Source organism: Macrobrachium nipponense, chromosome 1 (assembly GCF_015104395.2).
Source record: "Macrobrachium nipponense isolate FS-2020 chromosome 1, ASM1510439v2, whole genome shotgun sequence".
NCBI lineage: Eukaryota > Metazoa > Arthropoda > Malacostraca > Decapoda > Palaemonidae > Macrobrachium > Macrobrachium nipponense.
In genome coordinates, this window is record NC_087200.1 from 37,826,067 (window position 1) to 37,844,423 (window position 18,357).

Sequence of the window (18,357 nt, forward strand, 5' to 3'; positions counted from 1 at the left end):
ATAAAAAAATACGTTTACACAATAATTAATTAAAAACTATCCCTAACATTGTAAATGACAGTTGCAAAACAGCTGGCAACATCAACTTTGAGGAAAAGACAACCCCAGCCAACAAAATCTCAGGACAATCATTTTAATGCAGAGGAAGAATACATGAAGTTGGGAAATCATGGGATCACTGACAAAAATTCCCTTTCCATTGCCTATTTAAAACCTGGTTTTTAATGGATTGAACAATGTTCCAAATATCTGCTGTAGAATTTCTGAGCTCATTTCTTCATTTAAAATCACTTATCCTTTTTATAACAAAATTTTTTAAGGAACTAAGTATTACTTCAGGAATCCATTTCACGAAAAATTTGGGAAGTTAGAAGTTTAAACAAAAATCAATAATTTTTGTTTAAACTTCTAACTTCCCAAATTTTTCGTGAAATGGATACAAAATTTCAAAAAAGATAACGATTTAATGCATTAGCAATATCGATAAGGTGAAAAAACTGCCATTTCACCTATAAAACTTTGATGACACTAGGTACCAAAGTGCACCCGCTCTAAAATGTGCCCTATGAAAAAAATAAATAAATAAATAAACTACTTCCATATTATCGCGTCTGGATATTGCTGGACACGTACCCGTCTATGTCACCCAACTGATGGAACTGTCGAAAGGAAACAAAACGGGAAAACCATATAAAAAAAACTGTATCTACATAGTCATATTACTCCCACACCTGCATCATTGCTAATCATGTTTCAAACTGGGTAAAGCACAGTCTCTCTCTCTCTCTCTCTCTCTCTCTCTCTCTCTCTCTCTCTCTCTCTCTCTCTCTCTCTCTCAGAAACCGTATAGAAACCCAAACCTTCAACTTGGACCTCATCAAACCGGGAAAGAAAAAACTCCACTAACTGAAAATGAATTCTGACGCACCGCCATGTACATTTATGCACCAGTCACGAAATTCTCCAACAAAAAACTGAACTGCTAAAAATACTGTACTGCAATTCAAACGCAAAAAGACATAAGTTCGAATCCCAGTAGAGGCTGGTGCACGTACATGTAATTACCTTTGGAAATAGTTATTCCCAAGGTAAAGTCAATTCAACAGTGATGGGTTGTATTGTGGTCTAAGGTTGAAAGTATGAAAAGTCACGCGTAAAATTTGTGACAAATTCCCATATATTCATATATGCACCTACATACATTAATCTAATGTATATGTATATATGTATGTATGTATGTATGTGTGAGTGTGCGTGTAAGCACCCATGCATTCAAGACCTTTTAAAATATGTATACTGATGTAGAAGAAACATCACAAAAACTGCATATTTCTAATATTCAAGTAAATCCCTCAACTGGATATTATAACATCACACAAATTTTATCAAATTTCGGCGATGTTTCAGAACATCCGATATTTCCCAGAAACGCAAAAATACTGCACAGTATGTGTAAACCAAAAACAATGTTTGGAAAGCGAACAATGTCAGTTACACTCAAACAACTGATGTAATGTCCAAAGAACCATAATAGCCCTCCGGAAGTTTCACGTTGGCTAGCACCCGAAATATTTTCGTTAACAAGGACTCATGTAGCATAGTAACGAATCAGGCTTTTTCTATTTTTTTTCTGGGGTGTCTAATCAACTATATGCCTTTCTTCATTTTCCCTTTTTTGCCAAAAACTCTTATGAATATATTTTGGAAGGCTTACTACTACTACAGTACTACATATAACCGATTTATTAATTTCTTGTTTCCTTTTAATAAGTAAGATCTCTTTCGGTATTTCCCTTTACCTTCTCTTCTTCCTGATGAAAACCATATTCTTCAGAAACTAGAATTTCAAGTCACTGGCCCCTGTGGGTGTGTTCCATATGAATAGGATTCATCTTCTGAATAATAACGATACTATAACACTGGACTTTGATAAGTGAAGGTTGGCAATGTGGAGACTGATCAATACTTGCACGAGTGGCCACTAAGAAATGCCCTATGCCACAGGTACAGGTATATAAATCCCTTCAACACCTTTGAAATTAAACATTAAGGGAAACAGCATGGGGTGTGAAAGTTTAGGTGTGAAAGCTTAAACTACTAAATATTTGCGATTGTACTACTCATATGGTCATAATTTGTGTTAATATATCAATTTTGTTGCTTATATTTATCTACAACTTTTTTCATTATGAAAGCATCAAGTTTAAATAAACAAAGACTTAAATTTAGAACATTTCTATTATTTGACTTGATGAAACAAGATTCCATGATATTCCTTTTAACTGTGTCATTATATGGGATTAAGGCTCTTGCTTGACTCCAGTTAATAGGATGATCTGAATCTCTCATATGTACCAATAATGCATTCGATATTTGCCCAGTTCTCACAGAATATTGGTGCTGTTTGAGACGTCATGTGTGGATGAATCACTTGTATGAATCACATGTACACGGTAGGGAAGAGAACATTTTGGTCAATGCTGTAGGGGGCAACCTGAATGACAATACTCACTTGCTGAACTGGAAGAGATTCAGCAAGGTTAAAAGGGTCTATAGGACCACAGCATGGATCCTATTTTTTAACAACTGTAGGAATTCAACAAATGTGAAATTAACTGGTGAACTGACCACTGAAGAACTCCAAGAGGCAAAGAATGAGAGTATCATCTTCATGCAAAAGGAATTTTTTCAAGAGGAATATGAGAGTTTGATGAAAGGGATAAGAAAACCAAAACTAGCTCTCATACAACATTTGAATCTCACCTGGACAACGGGGTAATGAGGTGTAAGGGTAGAATAGAATACACGCAGTTACCCGAAACAGCTAATTTCCAATACTATTGCCAAAGAGTTGCTATGTTACTATACTCTGTTTTTTTCCATCTGTCCATCCGCCAGTGGTGTTTGCGCATGGTAACACTGCGTCCCAGGCTTTAAATAGTGTCCTATTTCGAATACTAACGGTGTAATTCGCATACAGTAAATTATTAAAACATTTTTCAGTTGCAAATGCACACCCAGACACCCTTTTGTTTACCTAAAACTTACACAAAGCGTAACTATTTAAAGTCCGGGACGCAGTGTTACCATGCGAGAACACCACAGGCGGATGGACAGATGGAAAAAAACAGAGTATAGGGTAATTATTAAAGAATATCCTGATGCTAATGCTCATATGGGTGTAGATGCCAATGTGGTGAGTGTCAGGCAGGACCCCACAGATTAGACAGTTAACTGGTATTTGTAAAAGAACACGAGGAAGGCCATATTAGCCCAATGTGATTCCTCGATGACCTGAGTACAGGATGCAATGTAGGCAACCTTTCAATACCACAGGTGTGGATTACACTGAACCATTATGGGTTAAGGGAAATGGTTGATAACCCATCCTGTGACTCGTTCCTCATGAGTTTTAGAAAATTCTGCAGTAGAAGAGGTTTCCCAGCACTCATATTGAGTGAAAATGTCACCACATTTGTATCGGCATCAGAATATCTAAAAACCATGTTGGAGCGGCATCAGAATATCTAAAAACCATGTTGGAGAATCCCAGGGTAAAAGAACATCTGTTGGAGATACAGTGTACTGTAAGTTTATTTCAGCAAGAGCACTATAGTTTGGAGCTATATGGGAAAGACTGCGTGTCAGGCCTTACTCAGTTTTGAAGAACTGGCTTGTGCATTAGTGGAGTTGGAAGGAAATTATAGAGCATTAAGTCACACACCCGGGGGCTTGAATCAATTGGATATTTTCTCCCCTAACCATTTGATTGTTGGAATAAAGCTTAAGTCCTTCCCCGAGGGCTTGAATCAGTTGGATATTTTGACCCCTAACCATTTGATTCTTAGAAGAAAGCTTAAATCCTTCCCAAAAGTAGTAGTAAATTGGGAAGAGACCTCTAGTGACCCTACCTATGGACGGAGGGAGTTCACCGAGAAAAGATCCCTGTATGTGTTCAGGTTGTGCGACAACCTATGAAAAAGGTGGGAGAGGTAGTATTTGACAACCCTAAAAGAAACACACTGAGTAGGAATGATCCATAACTCTTGGCCCTGGATAGGGGAAGTAGTCCTCATTCATGATGAGGGGCCAAGCCAAGGAGCAAGTGGAAGTTAGGCCATGTGGTCGAGTTGCATGTGGGGGCAGTCATGGTCACAGAATGGCTACTCTAAGAATGGCTCAGAGCAGCCAACTCATGAGACCTGCAATTAAGTTATATCCCCTAGAGCTGTGGCAGAAGATGGAAAGGTTGATCCTGCAAAAGAGGATATTCACCCAAGCATAAAGACTGCTCAGATAACTGCAGATGCTAGGAAGGCATTGATAAAAACAGGACCGGTGTCAATACTGTAGACATGAGTGTTTTCTTGCAGGAGAGTATGTTGAAACTTTGATAAGAGACTATTTTTTGCCAAGTTGTAAGATATCTTTGCATATATTTTCCTGTTTAAGTAAGTGGAAATACATATTGTATGAAAGGGAGATATTGTGTTTTGTTGTATTTGCATTTAGTTGTGAGAAACTTTGTTAATTTCATGTATGCATGTAACATTGCTTAAGTGTCGTTCGTTCATTGTTTTTGCTGGTTCAGTAGTTGACCAAATGCTTCAATGCTTGATTGGTAGTGATCGCAAGTCAGTGCGAGGTTGTTAACTTGTTAATTTGTCTGGTTTTATGTACAGCCCTACACAAAGATGATTCCCTCTATGGTGGGCCCTTGTATGTTTTCTAAATAAGTTGCTTCTTATATTTCAGAATTGTTTTTCAGTGTTTTGTCATCAGTATCTTAGCTCCTGCAGAATAGGAGTATCTTTAGAAAGAAAGCTCTTTTAGGAGATATGTATATCTAGAATTAGGGTAATTTTCTTGTAGTGTTCTATGAATGAGGATTACGAAGTGGAGACTGTGCTAAAAGCTAGTCTCAACTAATTTGGGTCAGATAATGAATTTGCCATTCATAACAACAGTAAGTTTATGTCTTTTGTATACTCATCAATATGCACACCGCAATGTAATGTTATATCTTGAATGTCGAGTGAAAATGAGTGGAGGTATCTGGGTGTTGTAGGATAGGACTTGGGCTACAATGTGGTTACTATGTTTCAAGTCACCTTAGGCTATACGATCCCTTGTGATTTGGAATGCCCTACTTATTTCGACTTTGAGTCTTAATAGCTGTTCTGAGCTACTCCCCTTGAGATGGACTGTTTGCTAGCCTATATGTGACTCTTGTGGTGTTTCACATATCTCCCCCTTACCAGCACCCTTAGGAAGACAAAACTCATTTCCTATAGAAGGTAATGTGCAAAGTGCCAAGGTTATTAGCAGTTAGTCCCATCTCCCATCTCCGAGTTAATTTAGTTTTCATCTTTTTGAACAATTCCTGTACTATTGTGTTATAATTATGTAGTGTTGCAAGCCATCAGCCAAAGTGTGTCTCAGTGTTAAGTAGCGTAAATTCTTTCTAATAAATTCATCAGTAACGTCAAGTCTTTCTTCGTAAGTGATCAGTAAGAAACATTCATTCCTTTACAAGATCGAACTCTTCAGTACCGTAGGCACACATCTCCCTCTATCATCGACCACGTTTTTACGCAACCTGCTCAAACCACCAATTGCTCTCGTTACAGGATTGTAATTGAGCATCTGAAGATTCTGGATTCTAGCCTCGTGTGCTCCGGGTAGGGGGAAAAAAAAACTTTTGCCTCCTATTCTCCATGTGCTTAGAACCTCCGGCCACCTCTTAATCTACTTCAAGATCTAATTCATTGCTGATAACTGTGTTATGGGGCCCTTACTGGCCCTTTAAACCCACAGGGTGTTATTCTTTCTTTCTAATGTAATTAAGATAAACCCCAGCTTTTACGTAACTATTACCCAATGTGAAGCAGGCTCTCAGCCATAATTTTTGCATATGAATGCCCCTCCTTGTCCAGGCCATTGTCAGGTCATTTCATGTTATCCTCCACAGTTGCACAATCCCAGGTATAATCACATTAAAGGACCAGTAAAATATTTCTTCAAAATATGATTGTGAATTCCACTTATGAATTTTTTAATATAAAAACAAAACGTATTTAAAATTCTTATAACCGTTTTTAACTTATTAACGACCTTTGGTAGAATTGTGTGCCTAGGGCAGAGAGACAGATACTTTGTTCCTCCAGTCTTGCTGAAATTACTAGAGACCAGGAAGGCAGTTAACGCTGTTTGATGGAGTGATACCCTTTAACTTAAACCTCTATGAATACCTCAAAACTATTTTGAAAAACTTAGTCTAATATCTCACATATTTGATATAGCTACTTTAGTGTATTTAAATGTTGAGACTTCATAATGATTATTAACCCTCTTACGCCGAAGTGGTAAAAAAAAAAATTGTCTCCCGTGTGCCGGAGGTGTTTCGGAGTGAGCGCGGAAGCGGAAAAATATTTTTTTCAAAAAATCACAGCGCGCTTAGTTTTCAAGATTAAGAGTTCATTTTTGGCTCCTTTTTTTCATTGGCTGAAGTTTAGTATGCAACCATCAGAAATGAAAATAATTATCATTATCATATATAAATAATGCGATATATGATAGCGGAAAAACTAAATTTCATATATAACTGTATTCAAATCACGCTGTGCGCAAAACGGTTAAAGTTTTTTTTCGTTGTAATGTACACTAAATTGCGATCATTTTGGTATATAACACATTGTAAAACGATAAAAGCAACACAGAGAAAGTATTATCACAAAATAATGCATGAATTCGTAATGCGCGGACGTAAACAAATATTTTTTTCAAAAATTCACCATAAATCTAAATAGTGGGCTAGAGACTTCCAATTTCTTTCAAAATGAAGACAAATGATTGAATATTACTATACTGTAAGAGTATTAGCTTACAATTGCAGTTTTCGACCATATCTGACGAGTTAAAGTTGACCGAATGTCGAATTTTTTTATATATATATTTTTTATATGCAATTATTTCGGAAATAAGAAAAGCTACAACCTTCAATTATTTTTTGTTGTATTCTACATGAAATTGCGCACATTTTCATATATAAAACTTTATGTAACAACTAATTTAAAATGGTGCAAACATTACCACAATCGCACGTATGATTTTTTCGGAAGAGTTACCGCGCGGACGTAAAGAAAATGTTATTTTTTTCATAAATTCACCATAAATCGAAATATTGTGCTAGAGACTTCCAATTTGTTGCAAAATGAAGGTAAATGCTTGAATACTACTAGAATATAAGCGTTTTAGCTTACAATTGTGTTTTTCGACCACATTTCGGTAGAGTCAAAGTTGACCAAAGGTTGAAATTTTGGCAATTATCGTTATTTATATGAAAATATCTCAAAACTGATAAAAGCTACAACCATGGGTTGTTTTTAGTTGTATTGTGCATGAAATTGCGCACATTTCCATATATAAAACTTTATATAGCGGCTAATTTTAAAATGGTGCAAACATTACCACAATCGCATGTATGATTTTTTTCGGAAGTTACCGCGCGGACGTAAGGAAAAAGTTTTTTCATAAATTCACCATAAATCGAAATATTGTGCTAGAGACTTCCAATTAGTTGCAAAATTAAGGTAAATGATTGAATATTACTAAAATATAAGAGTTTTAGCTTACAATTGCGTTTTTCGACCATTTCGGTAGAGTCAAAGTTGACCGAAGGTTGAAATTTTGGCAATTATCGTTATTTATATGAAAATATCTCAAAACTGATAAAAGCTACAATCATGAGTATTTTATTGTTGTATTCTACATACAAATGCGCACATTTTCATATATAATACTTCATGTAAAGGCTAATTTACAATGGTACAAAAATTATGTCAAAGTGACGAAATAATTTCCGAGATGTGTCACAGATACTTTTTAGTGCGGCAAGAAAGAAATTCGCGCTTGCGCGCATGCGTAACGATTGTAAACAAAACAACACCTTGATCCGTGAACTCCCAGCATCCCCCAAGGCGCGTGATTCAAAAGTTTTAGGCTGGTAGGCCTATAAGTTTTTCACGAATTTAAAAAAAACTTTTGTAAGTCGACGTAAAATACGTCCAGTCGGCACACGGGAGACAAAAAATGTCAACGTAAAATACGTCCAGTCGGCGTAAGAGGGTTAAAAAGCTTTTCAAGGGATCTATATTACCTTTAGTGTACTCAGTCGTATTTTACTTGTTATGAGAGTTCAAGTATCTGGCTGTAGTGAGGTAACTTTGAATTATAGAATTCTATGATTGTCAAGTGTAAAAACCAGGTATTTGGAACACTTCGTAATATATATATATATATATATATATATATATATATATATATATATATATATATATATATATGGCGCAGCACTGCAGCAATATTTTTTTTTCCTTCAAAGCTTCAGCATAGATGGAAGATAACAGGATGCGCAGGAAAGGGGAAAAATTTTCTTCACATATCAACAGATATGAAAAATATTAAGTGTACATTATAAACACTTTCTTATCTTTTCGTTTCAGGAATACAACAACGACGCACTGTAAAGATAAGGGGGGGGGGGGGGGGAAGACAACCGAAGAAATGGAGACATGGCGTTTTTGAGACACCTCCTACCTACAGCTTTCTTCTTGGGAATTTCTCTGACGTCAGTCACCATGAATAAAGCAACGAAATGAAGACAAGGCGCCATCCTCCACTTCCCCCCATAAACAGACAGGCCAGATCCATTCCCCCGTCGGCGTTCCATTTGTCACGGAGGTTAAAATGGAAGGCTGGTTGTATTTGCATCGTGTGAAAATATGTCCCATGAAGAGTTTTGGAGAGAGATCTTTTAGGGAAGATTCCGGTGTTTCTGCGAATGTAAAATCGTTATGATGGAACCACCACACCCGGACAGAAACTTGAAGATGTCCGTACAGGGCAAAGGTTGTTCTAAGCTCACAACAAAACACTTCTACAGAATTCATTATTTACATAGCTGCTTTCACTACACATTGACAACTTCAACAATTTTGGCTATGAAAAATGCAGCACTTGTAATAAAGCTCGCTTTCAGCTATTCACGGAGATATATTAAAAGAAATATGTTAAGCTATTTTTAACGGAATATATTCAAAGTAGGTTGCAGTTTTATCAGTGTTCAAATTTTCAAGATTTTAAACAAGTATTGCAAAACTACTGCCTGTTATTTTAAGACGATTACAAGATTAGCAAAATAGTTCGCTATTCAACATGAAGGTACACTAAAGACACTCCGGAATAAATTGTGTGCATTCTACGGAACTCATGTGCAAAAGCAGACAAAACAAAAACACCCACGTAATATATTTACAGCTAACCATAAAATGATAGTATTTGGTATATTAAGGCAGTTATACAATTTCATACCTGAGGAAGCAAGAAGCTATGAACATTAAAATTACTGGCTGGGATTCAAGACACCATGAAACTCTCTCTCTCTCACTGCGCAAGACCTGTAGTATTGGGAAAACCAATAACAACAAATATTGGACCAGATTTTTAAGCAGGCCATCAGTATGATAATAAATGAATGACCAGTTCTAAAAGAAATTACGAAAACACCGCAGATTCATAGGTAACAGATGTCCTTGTCGTTATGGGAAGAATTATATGAGAGAGAGAGAGAGAGAGAGAGAGAGAGAGAGAGAGAGAGAGAGAGAGAGAGAGAGAGAGAGAGATTAAAGAAACGCAGACAAACATATGAACTAATAATGATGATTATCATGCCAAAAAAATTTAAATAAAACTATTTTCAAGGCGCTTTTATAATAAGAAAGTGGTTTTCCGATGGAAACAGGAACCCGGGTGAAATTGAGCTATCATGGTTCCTAGATTTACGAGATCAAAAGAGCTTGGAATAAACAGGCAATAAAGCTTTTCAGATCTTTTTGTTTCATCGCATTTGGAATATATTAACTTGTGCTTTTCTTCAGTGATTAAAATATGTCGCAGATGATTTTATCTGCTAACTGCAATATGCTAAAAGGTGAAGCTTGATGCTTTGAAATATATATATGCACAGAGAACGAAAATGAATTTTCTTTTCTATCCCCACCTTTCAGTTTGAGTAATAGTGGCATCTATCATCATCGAGTGGAATTTATAAAGGGCCAAAAGGGCTCTTTCTGCCCATCTTCGGTCTTTGCTTTCGATAAATAAATGAATATATTTATTGTATGTATTCATGTAAATATTTATACACTATACTATATATATACACACAAGCACATATATATTACATATATATATATATATATATATATATATATATATATATATATATATATAGTATACATATATATATATACACATACTATATATATATATAGTATACATATATATATATACACATACACACACTTATTATTAATATACAGCTATGTGTGTGTGTATATATATATATATATATATATATATAGCAAAGCCCCGCCTTCTGATTACGTCACGAAATAATTTCGAACAATTGGTTAATCTGTGGTTCTCTTCATTTTCATTTATTTTGCAATGGTTGTTTTACCGCACTAAAATCATCAAAATGAAACTTTATATTGCCCCCTGAAATAAAATCAGATACACATTTCCCTCAAAATGGTAAAAAACAGGAAAATATGAATGAGGTCAGAAGTGTTCTGTGTTGTTGCAATGTTATGTTTCGTAAATGAGGTGCACTTGGATCACTGGACAATGGTCATTACCGTCTGATATTGTATATTGTCAAGCGTGTTCGGCATTCTAAATTTAAACAGAAAGTCTTTCTTATAGCTGTGCAGGCCGGTATTTCGAACGGATTTCAGGAAATTTTACTACATTCGCATCTTAAAATCGATTTCATTGGAATCGTTTACACATTCGGAGGGATGACAAGCAGTGACTGCATTCTGTAAAACCAGAAGATACTTTTTTTTTTTTTTAAGTTACAGTATGATAGGCCGTAAAATTCATATAGGATATAAATTGCTGTGAATTTTCGAGGACATTAACTCCTTTCGAAATAATAGGATCATAAAAAATGACGTAGACCCATAAGATCCTATGTCTTATTGTCGGTTTACGCAGCTAATGACGTTTGGAATATAGGCCCATCTTATATTCAGCCGTTTTATTGTGGTTCTTCTTGTTTTTGTTGCTGCTGTTATGATGATTGTAGTATCTCCGAAAAATTTTCTTGAGGTATCCTAACAATGCAGAATAAACATAGACCTATCATAAAATACTAGCGTGAAGAATTATCGGCCTATTCTTATCAACTGAAATTTAGTCATTTGTTTTAATTAACAATAATCGAGATCTTTATCAATATAGTCTGCGCTAGAATATTCTCCTAACAACACACACACACACACACACTACAAGAATGGCCCAAAAACGAAGTGATTCATGGGCTACTTGCAGGATGGTTTGGATCATCTCATGCATAACTTTCCAGCTATCATAATATTTTTATAATTTGTTAAGTCTCTTATGATGCCTTCCTACCGAAGCCATCATTTTCATAGAAATACTACAGCAGCCTTATATTGACTCGTCAGAGTAATATAATGTGTTATCCCTTTCGTAAATATATTTTCAATATAGTCGAGGAGAATGTTACTTATCAGATAAAAGGGAGAAATAAAACACACAGCGGAATTACGAAATTGAATCCGAATGAAAAAAGATGGAAGCTGTAGAGATAAAGTGTCTAGGTAGCATACGGAATGGAATATTAAGTTTAGGCAAAAGACCAAGCACTGGGACCTATGAAGTTAATCAGCGCTGAAAAGTAGGTAGGTTTGACTGAGAAGGTAAAAGGAGGAAAACCTGGCAGTTGCACTAAGAAATAATTGTAAGGAGAGGGTGGATAACAAGAAGGAAGAAAGATAATACGAATGGAGGTACAATAAAATGAATGAAAGGGGTTGTAGCTAAGAGCCGAAGGGACGCTGCAAAGAACCTTCAGTAAACCTAGCATATGCAGCTTAAGAAGGCTCAAAATGTTGAGTCATAATACAAGCGCTGGTGAAGTCAATAGTGCATAAGTGTTCTGGCATGGTTCGGTGCTGTGGAAAGAAAGGAGGATGGGAAAGAGAATTCGCACTAAACAGCGGTGAATGGCAAAGCGTGTAATACAGAGGTGAGCCTCGCTGCTGTTAATGAAGCCCTGGGGTAAGAGTATAAAGTGACTAATGTTATGGAACTTCTCTGTTCACAGTTCGCCCTCAATTAAGCAGTCTGTTTATAAATTAAATGCTGATCACTGTCCTTTCTTTTCTCAGGAACCATCCGTTATTTTGGGTAAAAACTTAAAAGTTTAACACGAAATGTATTAATTCTATATTTCTTGTATCATAATGCTTCTCACGTTAAGAAGGGATGGTGCCAGCAAGTACTTATGTGGGATGAGGTGCAAGCCATACACCCTGCTTATAGATGTTCAAGGGGCTTATGCTCCCATGGGAACTGACTTTTCTGAGCAGTCTCTATTCAAACGTAGACCACCCATCGTTGCTAAAACTATGCTTATGAAACAATCCAGCAATGTGGTTGATTATCCATTTTAATATGTAAAGACATAAATAAATACATATGTATGTATGTACATACATACATACATGCATACATACACACACACACAGACATTAAATATATATATATTATATATACATATATATATATATATATATATATATATATATATATATATATATATATATATATATATATATATATATATATATATATATATATATACATATATTGTGGCGGATTACATAAGCTAAAAGACAAAAAACTCAAAACACAAACACATGTACTCACCTCAGACTCAGGGTGAAGAGCTGCACTGCTGTCCACTGGATATATAGCTAAGCTAAGCTAAGCTAGGCTAGCCGTCATAACACAACACAATCAACCGAACAAGGACCACCACCACACAAAAGTTCAATAACTATACAACAAAAGACCACTGCACAAATAATCACTACCCATACCAAAAAAACAACAACCAAACAAGTCAACACACTGCCTACAACACCAAGGAACCACAACAACAACACTCAACAACTCACGTTTCCAACAACTCATCTACAACCCAACAGAACTCACAAGCACAACAAACTCAACAGCACAGGCACAACAATCTTCAAACATATAACAACAACAATAATTCAACCAACAGCTTCAAGAACCACAAAATAACTGACTGAACAGCACCAGCTCTGCTCTCAGACATGCTCACTTCTCCTGATGCTCGTAACCGACACCCACCACTGATATACATAGCGAGCGCCCCAACAGACACACTCTTACGACCGCCATTAAACCACTCCCATTTATTCCTCCACCAATCTCTCTCTGCATCCCAGACCATCCAAGATTGGAATATGCAAAATATACTGAAAAATGCATTAGCAATTCTCTGGTAGACATTAGAGGTGCCTCACACTGAGGGACCTGGGGCAACCGGAACAAGATGTAAGGTCCGTAAGGTAAGGTAAGGTAAGGTCGGTCTGTCTGTCTCTCTCTCTCTCTCTCTCTCTCTCTCTCTCTCTCTCTCTCTCTCTCTCTCTCTCTCTCTCTCTCTCTCTCTCTCTCTCTCTCTCTCCTTCACGCAACCCTCGGAGATGTCAAAAGTAAACTACCATTATCACTCCTCCATATTACCTCCCCCGGTACATTTGACAACGTCTCCTTACACTCACAACATCCACACTAAATCACCTTTCGCAACACCCAAGGATGCTCGGATGCAGGTCCCTGGATCTTGTTTGAGGAACCTCATACATTCTCTCAGTTACATCGCCATTCACTTCTTCCAAACCACTTTCATGCAAATTCCCATTATCTCCCTCACTACTATCCTCCCAAATCTCATTCACTACTTCATCGACATCTAGCTCTGGTCCCAACATCTCCCCTATTTCTGCTACCAAACCACTCAGTTCATCCATACTTCTGTCAAGCTCTTGCAAAGACTTGTCCATCCTATCAACTACTTCCTTACTACTCAGTTTCCTTTCCCCTGAGGTCTCACTTATCCCTGTTAACTCAAACCCACATACACTACAAGTATCATTCATTCCCTCAAAGTCATCCGTGTTACACACTTTACCAACCATTTGCACCCTACCACTAACCTCCTTACCATGCCATTCACGCTTCTCCAGTCCACTTCCTTTCTCTACACTCTTCCGCTTTCTTCCATACTCAACCAACACTAACTGCCGACCTCTCAGACCCATTTGTTCACTGACACTCAGCTCATACTTATTCACCTCCATCCATTCATCGCATTCTCCCGAACATACTGTGGTACTTCCCTCCACTTAAGGAGCTGGTTATGGTGTGCCCTAACCTCATCCATTCCCCCAAAACATAATTCAATCGACTCTGTCCCACTTCCAAAATCTCAAAAGGCCCTTCAAATTTTCCCCTTACCTTATTCACATTCATTCTTCCTATCTCAACCACCTCTTTCAACACTTTATCCCCAATCTTAAAACTTTCAAACCTTTCACTTACTTTCTTCCACAAATCCCGATCACTCTCCGACAGACCCAACCACGGCCAAGCAATCCTTTCAAAATTCAACACATATTTACAAGGAGACATACCTACACTCTTCTGCAGTGTGGCATTATATACCCACACTGCACATCCTACATACATATCCCAATCATTGTAGCCCTTACTCATCATTCACAAAATCTCAGTCACCGTTCCAACAGACCTTTCAGCCAAACCATTCGCACAGGGCATATACGGAGTAGAATACACATGCACAATACCCCATTCCTTCAACATTTCTTCAAATTCCCATCCCACAAACTCAGGTCCATTATCACTCAACATTTTTGCCGGCTTACACAAACACACAGGCAACATCACTTGACCCACCATTCACTCAACAGTTTCACTCCTCTTATCTTTGATGGGAACTACTTAGGCAAATTTACTCATGTGATCCACCATCAAAATCATCCCCGCGTGTCCTCTCGCAGTCATCGGCAAAGAAACACAATCAATCACAAGCATTTCAAACGGCTCTTTCATTTGCAATCGCAACACAGGCAGACTTGCATGCACACTGATACTTTCCCCTCTGAAAGTCTTCACACGTGACAGCTACGTCCATAAAAATTTTATTCAACTCAAGCACATACAACCTCTCTCATGCATTCCCACAACTTATTTTTCCCGATATACCCAAACCGATCATGCACCAACAAACACATACAGCTGACTCAACAGAAAACACCCGCACATACATTTCCCTGTCATACACCTCTTCCTGATGTAAAAAGTACACTGTTTTTACACCCTACAAACCAATTAGCAATCCTCTTAAGCCCTATACACACTATGAATCATGATGCTCGCAGTGTTAGATGGATGCATTGAAAAATTATGTTTTCAACACGAAGCCGCATCACCAACGTGTTGATGGGGTAGAGCCATTTCCTTACTCAGCTCAGTGATGCACCAACATTCAGAGGGAGAGGATGTCCGCTCACCACCACCCGCCAAACCCCTTGAATGGATAAGGACTAACACTACATTTTATTGAATTACTGAAGGAACATTCATCTGTTTGGAACATCAAATGCAAGCATTACAAGATGAGAAACATCAGGAGTGCAAGCTTGGAACCCATAAAATCAGAGTTATTGAGTTTTGTAAACTGTACATTGCGGAATGAAGACATTACTAAAAAGCTGCACATCCTGAAGACACAATTCTACAGGGAAATGTGTGCAATCAAAGCATCACAGAAGTCTGGAGCTGGCACGGAAGATCTCTACACTCCGAAGTTTTGGTGTTTTGATGAGCTGCGTTTCCTGTAATAAAAAATATTGGTGTACTTTGTACCTATATTTGATCATTACTTTCAAATAATCCTCCCTAAGGACATTATAGATGGCTTCACAGGTTTCGGGGGATGATTAGAACAAGGCTCTGTTTTGAAATTCTAGTTGAATATTGGAGGCTTGCATACGATCCTCCAGCTGCAAAAACGAGCTCCTGGTGTAAAGCTGTCTCGAAAGCTGGTGTCCTGCTTACAAATATATGGTTCAATTTTTTTCCAACAATTTATAAAACGCAAGGATTGGCATTCTTGTTTAATTTTCAAAGTCTGTTGGATTTTCAACTTGTTGCTCCAAAAATATTTAATTGAAGCTTCCCTTCAGAGGTCGCCGAGAAAGCCACTGCTTACACCACAAGGTTCTACGTTTCTTCCTCAAAAGTTTCTTTTTTGCAACACAGAGCAACTACACCCCACAGTAGTCTCCTAGCAAAGTACATGACATCCTGCCGTTGAAAGCTGAACTGCGAGAACAAGTGAGCAGCATTGCAGTACAGTTTGGCCGCTATTAATTGTTTTCAACACCACTAGTGCATCACGTAGCTGATACATGGTGGCATAGTGTGTACCATGCTTTATATACATCCAACTCATATGGCCAATCTTCCACACGCACTCCCAAAACACATTGTCACATTTCCTCAATCTCTTCCTCACTCAACAGATCATTTTCACTCCTAGCAATATCAATCATACCCACAAAGTTTGCTACAAATACATTACTATCTTGAATCCTAGCAATTTTTCTACCCCCCTCTCTAAGAATTCTGCTTCCTATATCTACGCCTATATCTTGCATCCTCAAAAAACCTATCCCTATCAAAAAGCAAGCTGGCATATCGTTTTCTCCTATAACTATAAAGTTACGTATTACTTCAGTCACCATTTTCCCTCGAGTCCCATGCATACACACATTCTCTAAGAGTCCCATGCATACACACATTCACTACTGTCCACCTGGTTATCCACATCACAATCATCCTCACCATATTCATCCTTGGTTATTTCCCCATTTCCGCAATTCTGACTCAAATCCCCTCCACAGTCCCTTTTTGTAACCAAACAATTACAACCATGTTCCCCACACTGAATCATCAAAACCCCATGCTCACTACCTGTGCTTACCCTCCCTCAATACTCAACCGGTCTGTCCCATCCAAAATACAAAAACACTTTTATTCCAAACAACTCAGCTACTGCTGACAACAATTTATGCAATATTTCCCCTTCCCCACCTTGTTCCTCCGTATATGCCACTTCCTTCTGCACATCACTCATCAACTTCATTCGCACTACCAGGTACCTCTTCAATCAGACCCATACCTTCCAAGTCTTTCAATGCTGAAAACAAACATTCACACACACTATCATCCCCTTCAAACCTCTCTTTTACAACTAACCCCTCAGGTACCATATTCGGATCCCAGTCACTTTTCATGATACCATTGGCCTTACCATGCATCTAGACATCGTATCAGCAATCACAATTTTACTCCCTGGCACATATTTTAATCTGAAATCAAATTCACTCAAATCCTCAATCATCCTCACAATCCAAGCATTCACACTTTCCTTCTTGATCATATACACTAACGACCGATGGTCCATCCTTATGACAAATTTTACCCCATACAAAAACACTTTCAAAGCTTTCACACAAAACCTTATTGCCACAAGCTCCTTCTCAACCATCGAATACTTTAGCTCTGCTTTATTGAAGGCTTTACTCACATACACAATTACTCTCAATTGTCCCTCCCCATTCACCTCTTGCATCTGCACCAAGCATCCTCCCATACTAAACTTACTCAAATCAGTATACAATTCAAGCTTACTCGCATCCTCACTATAGTCTGAAAAAGCCAAGGTGACATCTCTAGCAGCCTCCTCTTTCAATCTCTCAAATGCTCCCACCATTCGCTCATCCCACCTCAGCTTAGTACAATTTTTCTTCCCAGTCCATTCAGTCAACTGCTTCCCTTTACCCAAATAATCCCTAACAAACTTCCTCCCCAACTTGATCAAACCCAAAAAACCCTTTAACTCACGCACGGTCCGGGGAAGTGGAAACTCCCTTACTTTTTCCACAAACTTTTCACTCTTCCTTATGCCACTTGCACTCGCCTTATGACCAAGAAATTCCACTTCCCCAGCCAACCACATTTACTTCTTTAGCTTCACTTTCACTCCAACCTCTTCCAACTGTTCTAAAACCTTTTCAAGCAGTTTATATTCTCCTCAACAGTCTCACTTGCAATCAAAATGTCATCTATAAACACAGTCACCTTTACTAAATCTAATTTTGTGAACACTCTCATCCCATGCATCTTATACACACAATCAGACACCACATTCATTGGGAGTCACTCGTTCACAGTCACTTCATTTACCCTTCTGTAATCCGCACACATCCTCAAACTTCCATCTGGCTTACGCACTGCGACTATGGAACTATTCCAAGCACACTTGCTCCTCTCGATCACTCCCTCTCTCTCAAGTTCCTCACACTG

General features: G+C 37.8%; 1 protein-coding gene across 1 annotated transcript in view; it reads left to right on the plus strand.

Annotated features, from left to right (window-relative positions):
• Window positions 1-9,683, plus strand: part of LOC135219239 (uncharacterized) — a 123,460-nt gene extending 113,777 nt beyond the window's left edge. Inside the window, exon 7 of the mRNA XM_064255835.1 lies at window positions 8,505-9,683. Coding sequence (XP_064111905.1) covers window positions 8,505-8,528 — 24 coding nt within the window. The 3' untranslated portion in view covers window positions 8,529-9,683. The remainder of the gene's footprint in view (window positions 1-8,504) is intronic.
• Window positions 9,684-18,357: the final 8,674 nt, after the last annotated feature.